The 13,358-nt window shown below is 37.4% G+C and overlaps 1 protein-coding gene across 3 annotated transcripts in view; it reads right to left on the minus strand.

Annotated features, from left to right (window-relative positions):
- CDH13 (cadherin 13) overlaps positions 1-13,358 on the minus strand; it is a 500,702-nt gene that overhangs the window by 318,792 nt on the left and 168,552 nt on the right. For all 3 annotated transcript variants that reach the window (XM_054840727.1, XM_054840728.1, XM_054840726.1), the window contains one exon: positions 12,289-12,497. In XM_054840727.1, the coding sequence (XP_054696702.1) occupies positions 12,289-12,497 (209 nt within the window). The remainder of the gene's footprint in view (positions 1-12,288; positions 12,498-13,358) is intronic.

The raw sequence follows: 13,358 nt of genomic DNA on the forward strand, positions 1-13,358 counted from the left end.
ATCTTCCCCCTTCACTAATTCACATGGCAACAGAATAACCAAAAAGACAGGAAATGGGTAGAACTTTGCATCATATTAAGTTGATCGCACAGAAGAGTTGACAGTTTTTCCCATGACCTGCTACTGAAACAATTCACCTCTGTTAAAAACCAAGAGGGGCAAGCAAATAAAAATTGCTCAGTATCAAATTGTAGGCATTACTGAAACAGGGTGGATTGAACAACCAATTGTATCATTTTTAAGATTACAATTTTAATTAAGTAGCAGGAACATGACTTTGTTGAAAAATTGTCACATATTGTTACTCTTTTTCATTAAAAAACCCAACTATACATATTCTTATATTATGTTTCTCAACACAAAACTACAATGTTTACATTAAAAGAACATGTTTTAAAGTCTCTCTTGCAGGATATCCCACACTAATATACTAGTAATGTTTCTATGGACACAGCTGGAAATTAAATACACACGAACAGTTCCAATAAACCTCTGAGTGAGGAGGTTCAGGTTTTGAAATAATTAATGACAGTAAATGAATGAGTCTATAACTGACGTCTGTAGACTGAGCCAGTACCAAAACAAGTAACAAAATCCCCATTTCCTAAATCAGGAATTTAGTCTAAGTATTTCTAGCAGGCAATTCTGCTGCAAAGGGCTGGTAGGATAAATACATGCCAAATCAAATACAGAATACTAGTACAATAATCATCTTAATCTAAGGCATGAGTTTATAGCAAGAACAGCAACAAAACCAGAAGATCTAGTCTGAATATTCTTGTTGCCAGATGTTGCCATGCTCGGGCACAATGACTGAGTGCACCTGGTCCCACCAGGGGTTTTGTCTACCAACATAGTCTTTCAGCAGTCATGAATTTCCTATCAAACAGAAGTAGCTGACTTTTTACTTCATCTTCAGGGAAAAGAAAATGTCACAGATATGTGAATATTCTTCCTGTGCAGAGAAGAAACTGCCAAGTGTAGTACTTGTCAGCCAATCAGGAATTGTGAATTTAGTGGAATTTTTGTGAGTTCAACAATATCGGAATCAAAATAATACACCTAACGAGAGCACAAGTGCCCTATTTCATAGGGGCTGACATGCTATTTTATCACCACACTGCTGTGCTTTAAGACAACCCTCTGCATTTTGGTGTGGCCTTTTAAACTATTACTAGTGCAAACACAAACAGATTTCTTCCTAGTGTTTCTTCTTTGGGGAAGTCAAGAAACTCAGGTGATACTAATGTGTACTAATGTCAGTGCATGTAGAAAGTCTTCAGCTTCTCCTAGAATAGTCCAGTACTTCACAGAATCATATCCTTGAAATCCCTATATTAAAAATATTTAAGTTGAAATCTGGGAATGAAAGTTTGGTACAGTCTTCCAGATTTTAAAAACTCATACTGTCACTTTTATTCCAAGTGATTAGGGGATTAATCTTTATACAGCAGAAGTGTTCAATACTGTAAAAAAAGCCATCAAAGAGCAACCCACACACAAACATTCAACATGTTAACATACAGCATCAAATGGGATCTAGAAGAATTAAAAAAAATTTGGTTTCTTGTATCTTTTAATAGCTCATACATTATCATCATTAAGTCTGCAAAGTGTATAAATCATCATCTGATGGATATATTATGCTCGTTCTAGCACTCTGAAAAGACATTGGGCAAACATCAGGAGGATATGAAAACGCTTAACTCTGTGTTGTTCTTATTAGCAAAGTCCTTAAATTTTGTGATATATACACTTATACTCAAACAAGATATGAGTAATCTGAAGACAAAGTTCACACACATACACAAAAAGACTCCAAATTTCCATTTATGAATACACAGGTCATGTCACAACATGTTCGACAGAGACCATTCTAAACAACAACAGCGCCTACAAAAAACCACACCACGAAACACTTCATCGATACTGCCTTAATATTAACTGTAGAACACACTGTGGTACTTAGCCACATAAAATATTCAGTAGTTCTCCAGTGTCATTAGTACCATTATAGAGACAAATGTACTTTACTTGAAGTTAAGTATGAAGATGATCAGAGGGCTGGAGCACCTCTCCTATGAAGACAGGCTGAGAGAGTTGGGGTTGTTCAGCCTGGAGAAGGCTCCAGGGAGACCTTAAAGCAGCTTTCCAGCCCCTAAAGGGGCCTACAGGAAAGCTGGAGAGGGACTGTTTACAAGGGCATGGAGTGACAGGACAAGGGGGAATGGCCTTAAGCTGGAGGAGGGGAGATTTAGGTTAGACAGTAGGAAGAAATTCTTCCCTGTGAGGGTGGTGAGGCCCTGGCACAGGTTGCCCAGAGAAGCTGTGGCTGCCCCATCCCTGGAAGTGTTCAAGGCCAGGTTGGATGGGGCTTTGGGCAACATGGGCTAGTGGAGGGTGTCCCTGCCCATGGCAGGGGGGCTGGAACTGGGTGATCTTTAAGGTGCCTTCCAACCCAAACCATTCTATGTTTTAACCCATTTCAGACTGATGATGCAAATAAGGACTCTCTTAAGCAGCAGAAGCTACAGTGTTGTACCAAGACCATACAATTTGGTCTACAAGAAGGCCAGTACACCAAGAGCTAGATCCAGTTCTCATTTTAAAAGGATTATAGTCTACTTATTTAAAAAGCTGCATATACTAGATCCATAATTCATTTATCTCAAAACCACAAGGTAATTCTAGAGATAGAAAAGAAACTAAAGACAAAATGATTTCAAGATCATTTTGTGCTGAGTTCAAACATATGCCAAATGGTTCAACAAGTATTGAACACCATCAACCACAAGGTTGTTTGCTGACTTGCAGGTAAATTAAAGCGTATCTGCTCACAGTAGTTTGAACAGTTGCTGACTAAATGACTTTGTGTTGCTAAACTTGAATCAAACCAGTTACCACAGCAATTATTAAAAATATTTTAACAAATCTATTCCTATTCACCAGGAAACTTCTTGTTTATTGCTACGCATCAAACTACAGTCATAGTGAGGTTATTAAGAAACTAGAGGCAAAATTCATCCTCTCCTTTCCTACTAGCACATTTTTTTGCCAGTTAACTTAAACAAGATTTCTTTTTCATAGTAATGAAGGACACTGAGGAATTTTAGTGGTACCAAGAGTATTAGCAGCAACCAATTACTGCACATAGCAGGACTACTGGCCAGTTCAAATCGACCTGCTGCCCCTCCACTCTCTTCCTGTGCCGCCCCAATAAGAGGGGGAGATATATAAATACCAAGTAAAACTATTTTTTTATAAGATGGGCCAACTGCTTAATGCAAAGGTTATTCAGTTTGATTTAGTGTTGAAATGAGAAGGGAGGAGTTGGGTGATTAACAACTCCAAGATGACTGTAAATATTAGCAGAGTTGTTTATTATGGAGATACCAAATTGTACTAAGCTTTAATTTTGTCATTCTTATGCTGAATGGTTCTTCAACTTGCCACATTATTCTAGGTACTTCAGAAAACTAGCTGTAAAATAAGATGCAAAGGAATACTCTTAAACACAACAGAATTGTGATGATCAACAAATAAGGAATTTTAGGTCCAGAAGGAGCCATCTGTCCTTGCAGTGGCAGAATCAATTCTTGGGGGAGGACAAATGTAGATTTTTATTCTGTGATGCTCCATTAAATGCTTAAGATGCATGCTGAGATAGGTGTTACTATAATAACCATAATAAATGTTCCTTCAGGTTTGCAAAAACCGGTATGGAACTATTGGGGCAATCATTAAGAATGATTATTGATGTGTCTGATGGAGAGAAATAACTAAACTCTTACTCAGGAAATCATCTTTTCATGTGAATAATTACTCTTATTATGGCTCTCTCTCAAACCCACCCTGTTTCTGGAAGCTGATGGAAAACCTTGTAGTGGGAAAACACCAGAAATATTTTGTATCCCTGACACCAAAAAGAACCTTGAGCTTAGTTTTGAACACAACTTAGTTTGATCTCCTATTGGAATTGTCTTTGTTCCTTAATAAATCTGAGGTATCACTGGTGAAACTAGTGTAGTAGTCATACATTGACTGCATCATTCCTACATGCCAGATGAGAGAACCACCATGGAAGAAATGGACAATTTTTCTTCCGTATCAGAAGCCTCACAGGTTCTTCTGGTTTCTGTAACATCTCATTCTTGTTCATTATGGATTTGAGGACATTAAGGATGTCATGGCAATTTTAATATCACATAGAAATCACCATTTCCTTTTCCCAAAGCCCCTATTTAAAAATTATTGTTCCTACCCTGATATGAACAAGTATTATGAAATAAGTATCAACAATAAAGATATCTATGCAAATACCTCTTTTTACCGATGTATGTATATAGACATGCACACGCATATTCTTTCTCTGTGTACTTAATAGTTACACTTTAAGGATCTTACAGGATGAAAGCCACTTATATAAATGAAAGAAATTACATATCCTATGAGACATCTACTTATCCTTTATGATCTTGCTTGATGTCCTACTAAATCATGCTTAGCCTGTTGCTTTCCCACTTATATCCTCATTTACTACAATGAATTTTAAATTTAAACCTTTTCCAAATGGTTCCCTTAAATGTTCCCCACACCTCTGGCACAAATTTCCACACAACTACATCATTCTCTGGAGATGAACGCATAGGATTGGCATAGTTTTCGCTATATCATCAGAATACTTTCAGACTGGACTCAAGAACAATAACAACTTGAAAAAAAAATTATAGGTCAATGCATGACAATTTATCACTCTTCCAAAAAATTTAGTGGATTTTTTTTTTTAAATGGATAAAGGACATTTAGCATCCTAGATTATAAAAAGAAAATAATTCCATTCAAAATGTCTTCACACAAGTCATCTACCATTCAAATTCTCATAAAAATGTTCTAGGGGCAAGAGGTAAATAGGTATTTTCTTGGCACTCCATGCCAAGGTGAATTTTAGCTCAGATAAAAGACTTCAGCAATCTTTGAATAATCGCTCTCACTGAGATTTATGTGAGCTTTGCTATTAAGTCTTAATGGATGAAGGATAAGACCTAAGTGTGTTTTAAAACAAAACAGAATAAAATTGGTTACATTCCAGAACTACAATTGGTTCTGAGCTTCCACAAAAACCTTAAGTGTACACCAGAAGCACACCAAGCAATAGTGAAAATGTCCCATAGATGATACCTGTTACTGCAGGGAGAACTAACTGAGAAGTCTAAATGAAGGTCAGGGCTGAAAGGAATTATGATTTGAGATGTTTTTAATAAAATATGTTCATTTAGAATATTTTTGCCTGCCATTTTTCATTAGTCTGTTAATAATTTGGAATAATTAACAAGGCTTGCATTTGTTTCAAAAATCATCTCATTTCACCTTTGAATCGCTGTTATATGTATTCTGTACTTGTCTTAGCTCTGCTTGCTACTGAAAAGCAAAGTCCCTTTTCCTGGATAAATACATCCCCAGTTCACATAAAATCTGAATGTAGATTACTCATAGAGAAAAGCACTGAACATTCACAGAAGCTAACACCTTCTTGTTTCACAGTCAATTGTTCATGTTTCCAGTCTATAAGACCATTTTTCTCTCCTTAAATAACCAAGTACTTCTCATTTACATGCTGAAGTTGCGCACTGAGGGAAATAGAAGGAAAGCTAGCCCACACGTTTGATCTGAGCATTTATACATACAGTGAATAAACTTACAAGACACACTTTGCCCAAAAAAGGAATGTTAAATTAATGAAAACCACCAGTGGCTCATGTTCTTTATAGTATTTACTCTGGTATTCAACACAATATGTAATTGTTGCTATGGCAACTGCCACATCTCTTGGCACCATAATAATTCTCAGATAAATGGATCTTTGTCAGAACAAACTCCAAAGCCAGTGTATATGAAACCTGCATTTCTTTGGTGATGGGAATCTGCAGAGTTAAGTTGGAAGTATAAATTCAGTCCAGGCCTAAGGGAAAGCATAAGCCTATCAATAGAGGTGAGGCTCTGCTGCAGCGCTGAGAAAAAGGGGAGCGTGGCTATATATAAAAAACTATATCTGCTGTGCACTGCCACAGGACTCGCAGGGTCACTCAGAAACAGTCCACCAAAGAGGTACGGGAGTCACGTCTGTACGACACTGTCAGACAAAACTCCTGCTTCGAGGGTTTGATCTAAAGTCTGCTGGAATCTGATTATTTCAGCAGGTTCTGGATCAGGCTGAAGGATAAAAAGGGAAAGTAGGTGACTGGAATTTCTATGGAAAATAGCTTATTTCAGTGGTTAAGGAGATTTCTTATATAAAAGGAGCTCTTTGTTGTTTCCCCAACAGCAAGTGGTCTGCACAGAGGAGTTTTATAAAAATATAGCCAAAAAGGCAGCTAAATGATACTACAGAATGAGCCATTGATGAGAACAAGCTATTGCTTTCGTTGACATTAATTAAAATATATTCTGTGAAACCTGCAATGTAGCATTGCAGACTTTAAAAAAAAAATGCATCCTTTCACTGGTCATTAAAGCAGGGAAATGTCATTTACCAAAATACCATCAACACACAGGTATTAAATTTTAAAAATCACTTATACCTCAGCTTTTTATGTAGGAATTCAAAGTCAGTAAGTGTTTGCAGTGTGTTAATGAACTAAAAGAAGTAAAACCAATTTAATCATTTAATGGCTAGTAGGAGAATGTTACTATGTTAAGCTTTCTGCCAAACTGAACACAAAAGAAAGAAGATGAATTTTCTTTTGCTTGTTCTTTAAGAAAACCCATCTTTATATGCCTGAAGGACACCATCATATCCAAAGGCAAAATATCTCCACAGCTTTTCTGAAAGAAATGGTATTCTATATACTGTTTTGATCAGTATAACTCATAACTGTACTGTAGATATTGATGCACCCCTGTGACTTACTCTATTTTGCGCCTTAAAATTAAATGCAAACCACGGTATTTTATTTATGCAGTGCACTACATTTTGCAGCAACTGCTATATGCAAAATCTAATAATATGAAACTCTTCTAGCCTGTTTGTTAATATCTCATATAAGAGTCCATCTTCATACCTTTGCACAGTAATTTTCAGCTATTCTAAACTCTATTCTAAACTGAAAAAATGCTAATATACATTAATGGGAATGATTGCTTGCTATATCAGAGAGGCTGATTCTTGATCTTATTTTCCAAATAAATTATTGAACTGCCAGATGACTAAACTCAACTATTTACTTCCTTGCGTGAATATTTTTTCTGTGAGAGAATCCTGATTCATAATAAGATTATTGATCCTTTATCATCTGTTCTAAGGCAGAAAGACATACATGTAGGATTTAAGGCTCTAGGGACTTTTTATCAATAAAATTTGCAATCTCTATACTGCAGGAATAAAGCAGAGAGTAAGACACAAACAAGAAATGCTAATGTTTAAATCCAAGGAGCTTAGTTTCATTATTTCTGTTTGATACTTTAGGAAACAGAGGCACAGGCATAAAGCAACTTGCACAAACACATACATCTAGGCAGTGGCTTAGTAGGAAACAGAATTCAGGTCTGCAAGGTGCCTGGGGAAATTTTTGGCCAGGCTGCCCCTCCTGTGCCTGCTATAATAAACATAGCAGAGTACTGATGTTGGGAAAAGGAATGGTTTGACAAAGAGAAAAGTAGAAGCAGTGTATCTACCTAGCCCCTAGCTGTTACAAAGTGGATTGGACAGAGTAGCAGGACTAGAGCAACTTCATTTCCTTCAATCTAAACTACTGCTGGAGATGATTTTAAACTTTCTTTGTCTACAACATGCTGTCTCAGGGTACGCTTCTCCCTCTTATCTCTTCTTTTCTTTCCTCTTTTCCTTTTCCATCTAGTGTCTGAAAAGTGTCCTGAGGGTTTGACAGTTTCTATTTAATCATTTCATCCTTCTGTATGGAAGACTGCTGAGCACTATACAGTGAAGTTACAACCAGCCTGGAATTTCTGAATATCTGCCTGCCCTCTTATCTGCTTTAGTGCCAGACTCTTGATATCTCACTCCCCACCACCCCTCACCTTGTGTCTGTGATGCTGTAACAAATAAAAGTCCTAAATAACTCCCTTTGTTATGGGGAGGAAAAAAAAAAAAAAAAAAGCAGCATTTTGCCAACACACAAAAAAAGGCAGAGAAAGATTGTTTCCCAAGGTTTTCTTGTAGCTCACAGTGTACTAAGGGTATATTCATTAAAAACAGCATTAGATTACAGCTGGGGAGAAGGACTAGCAGACAACCATTTTATTTAGCCTTGGAGGACACAGTTCAATTCCCAGCTTGCTGCATTTTGCAACTCACAGTCTGTTATGAGACTTTGCAAAAGATTGGCTACACTTTCTGTCTTCCACAAAACCAGACTCTGTAAATAAATAAATAAATCCACTAATGTCTGGTCAAATGCTCAGGTATGATGAAATTTCCAACTTTTGGTTGTCCTACTATTTCCATAAAACAAAGCAGGGACCAAGCATTAGAGAAGACATAAGTTAAAAAAATAATTATTGCCACTCATCAGATTGGTCAGTTTGTTCCCAAGTAGGGTTTGCAAGTGATTTATTTTTCCATTAGGGATCTGAACCTTAGCAATTCTATGAATTATACAGAATGAACCCAAAGTTCATTTGGGGAATCCTGGCTATATCAAAACATTTCCACATCTTTTTTTAATATCACCATGCACTCAAGTCCTGACTGTGTGAAGGGGTATTAAGCAAACATTGGGCAAAGCAGAGCATGAGCACAGGTGCACACACCTCGCCAGCACTGCCCCATGGTGAATGCAAGTGAACTTAATTTCTTTCACAGAGCACTCTGATTGCCTGAGGCTACAAGTGTGTACATACACAGAACTCTTAAGAAGATGACACACTGTAATGTTACACCTTCCTTAGGCCCATGGCAACTCTTCTGTGCGGTCATATTCCACATGCCTTAAAAATGACAGTAGCTTTTACATGGATACTCTCCTCTGTCAAGACACACAGAAACCAATATATCTAGCCAAAACCATAGGAGGAAATGGGCACTAACACCAGGTTGTAGAAAGCAATCTAACTGTAATCTGATGTACAGATTTCTGCTCTCAACAGCATGTATGCATATCCGTAGGTATAGACATTCATGGGTTTTAGGGTATTTTGCAGAAACATCCAGACATCTGCAAAAGCAGCAGTGCTGTATCTACTCTTCTGTCACTAGACCCTGCAAAAGATTCTGTGAGCAGAGAGCAACTGCCAAGTTGGCTCATGATATTGAGGAACCATCTATCTTCTCATCTTGTGGTCATGGCCACCCTTTGATAGAAAGCTGCAGGCTCTGCAGATCTAATGTGTTTCTGGCAGAAAAGTAAGAAAATATGCCCTTCAGGCTCAAAAAGCAGAGTTAAATAGTAAGTGGTATTCTACAGCCACTGACTCTACTATGGCCATGAAGTTAATTTAATCACGTAGGACTGATCAGTGAGGCCAGCTGGAATCTTCCCACATCTTCAGCAGGAAAGAACCACACCTCTCCACCACTAGAATACCAAAGCTTTTCTGCACAGTCCAGATTGCACCTCTATAATATTTTCAATATTCATCTAAGGTATGGTTGGTAGCAATCACAAAGTTTTAGGAATTATGCTATCCCTTCCTAGGCTCAGACTGCCAGTCAGCACATTAGAGATCATTGTTGTCAGTCATTTCCAAACATGTTGGGAATCTGCAATTAGAAACATTAACAATGGGATTTCACAGATGTAGGTTACATGCTTTCAGAAAAGAAACGGCAGTTGCTGGCAGTGGGGAAATACTTAAGAACTACTTATCCCCTAATTAAACAAGGTACTGTACTCTAAGTACTGAATGCTAAGCAGTGCTCTAGCATGTGCTCATCTTAACCCTACAGAATTATGCTGAATTACTAAGGCTCCATCTGAGCATTTCTTAGCCAAGACTCCTTGCATAAACAGATGGAGCAGTTCTGTTTCCATGCTGACACATTCAGACTGCAAAAGTACAGGATTAAGTTCAAATTTATCATAAAATCACTTTAGATAGCATGCTGTAATCTTTGTATCCTTCTCAAGTATGACAAACAGAAAGACAAGACTGTATTGTGTTTAAAATAGGCAAACAATAGCCAAAATGGTTGGTAAAAAAACTATTGATTTAACAGTTACAGAGTGCTGGCTGAGGGCAGTGTAGGACAGCCAGCCCCAAAGATCTTTATATTCCCTTGAAAAAGGGAATGATCCTCACTAGATGGATTTCCCAGGACACATTAACGCATCAAGTAACTCCCAACAGCACTGCAGACACCAAGGAGCACCATACCAAAAGGGTAATCTAGTTATGAGCTAAATATCAAAACCTGTAAAGAAGTGATGAATGTAGGTAGAGATGATGCTGTGATATTACTTTGAGGAGTCACCTATGAGGGAAGACTGACAAGTGGCAGAATATGCCAGATTTAGAGTGGTTTTCTCTCTCTGAAGCAGCACAAAGTGGTTGGAACAGAATCCAGGAGTGGGGCCAAATTAGACTTGGCTTTTGAATGTAGTCTGGTGATAGATTTAAACACTGGGCATTAATTAATACTGCTGGAACAGTTTGAGGGGACACTACCCAGAGCCCAAATAGGGCATAAAGAGAAAAGGTCACTGACAAAGCTATGTCATAGCCCATGCAAATACACATCTGTTAATTCCTACTCATGAGACAAGATTTCCCCTAGATTGTATCTTCCATAGACTATTTCCCCTCAAAGACATTGAAGGGCTGGGCTGCTTCTCTAAGAAAACCAGACTAAAACTTCAGAATGTGATTCTCAGAGAGTCAGATCTTCACACGTAAACCAATCCCCTAAAGTTTAACTCCAGAACTACTGTCTGAGACGACCACTCCTCTGTGGTTTCAGTAACTTCTAACTGAAGAACGAGAATCCCCATTTTGAAACTGCTCCTAAGATTTCAAATCCTGGAGTGAAAAGAAAATAGTTTGAACATTCTTGTGAACGCACCAGAAGGTGCATGCCTTGCTTGTTTGAGACACAGGACAGCCAAGTACCCAGCTCCTGCAAGTGTAGTTTTCCTACTCTGATTTTGGCAGTGCATGGTCCTAAATCCACAGCTCCACCATGTAAGAGGCTCTCTCAGGTATGACCTTGTTAAATTTTAACTTTGTGAAGAAACATTATTATTTAAATAAAATTAAATTCCATTTAAGTGTTCTGATCAGTGCTCTGCAGTTACACATTTTGATACTTTCTCTCCTGCTGGCAATCTACGTTCACATCACATGCTGCTTAAAGTGCAGGTCAAAACTCTTCCTCAGCCACAGACTTTCAGAAATTTATTCAACCTTTCCTCCAAAGCTTTTTTTTTTTTTTTAAATGGAAAACTTAAGTTATACTACGCTATGTTTGGAAAGATAATGAGAATGCTGGCAGGCGAAACTCTAAATACTAAAATAAGACAATAGATCACTCATTTTTATTGTGGCTTCTTTATAGTTCCTTGAAATTATAGGTCTGTAAAGGTAACCAGCCTTAATTGTCTAGTAAGCCACTGTCTTGCTTGCTTCTCTCATAAATGCCATGACACAGATGTGAAGGCTATCTCACATTTCCTTTTGCTACTTTCACAGATGTGAAGTAAACAATTCAATCAATTTGTGAAGCACTTTTCCCCTATAGTATGAGGTTAGTATTACACTGAAATTCAAAAGTGGAAAAGAAAGGACATGGCATTCAGTGGACAAAGTGGAACAGAAATCACTAGTGCATAGAGACAGAGTGTAAATGTGTTGCTATTTGCATGAAGATGTTTATATAATTTAACACATAACGATATCAGATAAGCAGAAGTATACAAAAAATTACATTCCACAGCATAGAATTCATTCCCACATTCTTAGACTTGGAGGAAACATGAAGGTTCTGTAAATTCTAAGTTACACATTTAGACTATGCTTTTCCATTTTCAGTTATGGCCAAACTGTGGTTTATCCAGCATAATGTACACCAGAAGTACTAGCCAATTTTGATAGTTGGGCTCTTTCATTTGAATCAATGTTTAGCATTTACACCTGAAGATGTAATACATCTTTCAAAACCTGGAAAATATGTATTTTAAGTTAAACTAAGTGCTAAAACATTACAGCAATATCTGGATTGAAGACTGATTTTGATCTCTCTGCTAACACATTAAAACTGCTTACAGTCCTAGATAGCACATCTAAATATCTAGCAGCTTCTTCTTGGCACTTTCTTCTAGTCCTTTGTATTTATCTTACCTTTAATGCGCCATGTTTTTCATTTGCTCCAACAATCAAAATTTCTGCCATATCCTCAGCATGCTCAGACCGCGCGTGGACAAACAAGGCTCTGCCAGCTTCTGATATATTCTTTAGCGCAACTAAAGACCCGTCGCGTTCCACCTTAAAGTCTGGGTTAGAAACTTCGAAGTTCAATTTGTTATTCCCCTTGCAGTCATCAAATTCCACTGGGGGAAAAAAAAGAAAAAAGAAAAAAACCCAAACAATTATAAGTATCCACTTTGGAACATAGACTTCAAATATCTTTATGTTAATGGCTTGTCTACAGATCTCAGGAAGAAATGTCTCCTTTGTGTGACTATAATTCATAGACAAATCTTATGAAAACGCATTTTCAGAAAGATGAAGAGATTTTGACCATGCTGATTGGGAAGGTAAGAGATAAATGAAACACTTTGGACATGAGAATTTGGGATCACTCAAATCAAATGCACAAAATGCACATCTAGTTCTACAAATTGGGCAGTAGCAGTAGAGACCTTGTTATCCTCTCCATCGTAACCCAGGATCTCTAAAGGCTCTTCTGCTGGCAAAGTGATTTCAGATATCCAGTAAATCTTTATGCTTGAAATTGTTTGTTTACAGAATATTCAACTTCATAGTCCACTACAAAAGTGTTCTATAACAGGAAAACCAAACTATAACATTTCTTACTGCCTACCAGGATTGTGATATAGTGCATGAGCTGCACTATCAGTATAACTAAGGATTATGAGAACTTTTAATTAAACAGTAGCTGTCAATAATCCTGTTTCACTTTACACAAAAAATTTAAAGTATTTAGGAAGGCTGGCATAAAGAGAAAAATGTCTCTGAAGTACAAAGTTTGAGACTTTGCCTCAAATTCCTTCTCTGAGTCTGGTAGATTCACTTTGCAAAAAATACTGGGAAAAAAACATTGGTGCTGTAACTACCAGCTATATGATTAAAAGCTCTTCACCGCAAACTTGTAATCGCTAAGTAAATTCTTCAGGTTTTGACATCTCTGAACAATATATTTGCATATGAAGGGGTTTTTTTTCAGACAA

The sequence above is a fragment of the Grus americana genome, chromosome 13 (genome assembly GCF_028858705.1).
Source record: "Grus americana isolate bGruAme1 chromosome 13, bGruAme1.mat, whole genome shotgun sequence".
Taxonomy (NCBI): domain Eukaryota; kingdom Metazoa; phylum Chordata; class Aves; order Gruiformes; family Gruidae; genus Grus; species Grus americana.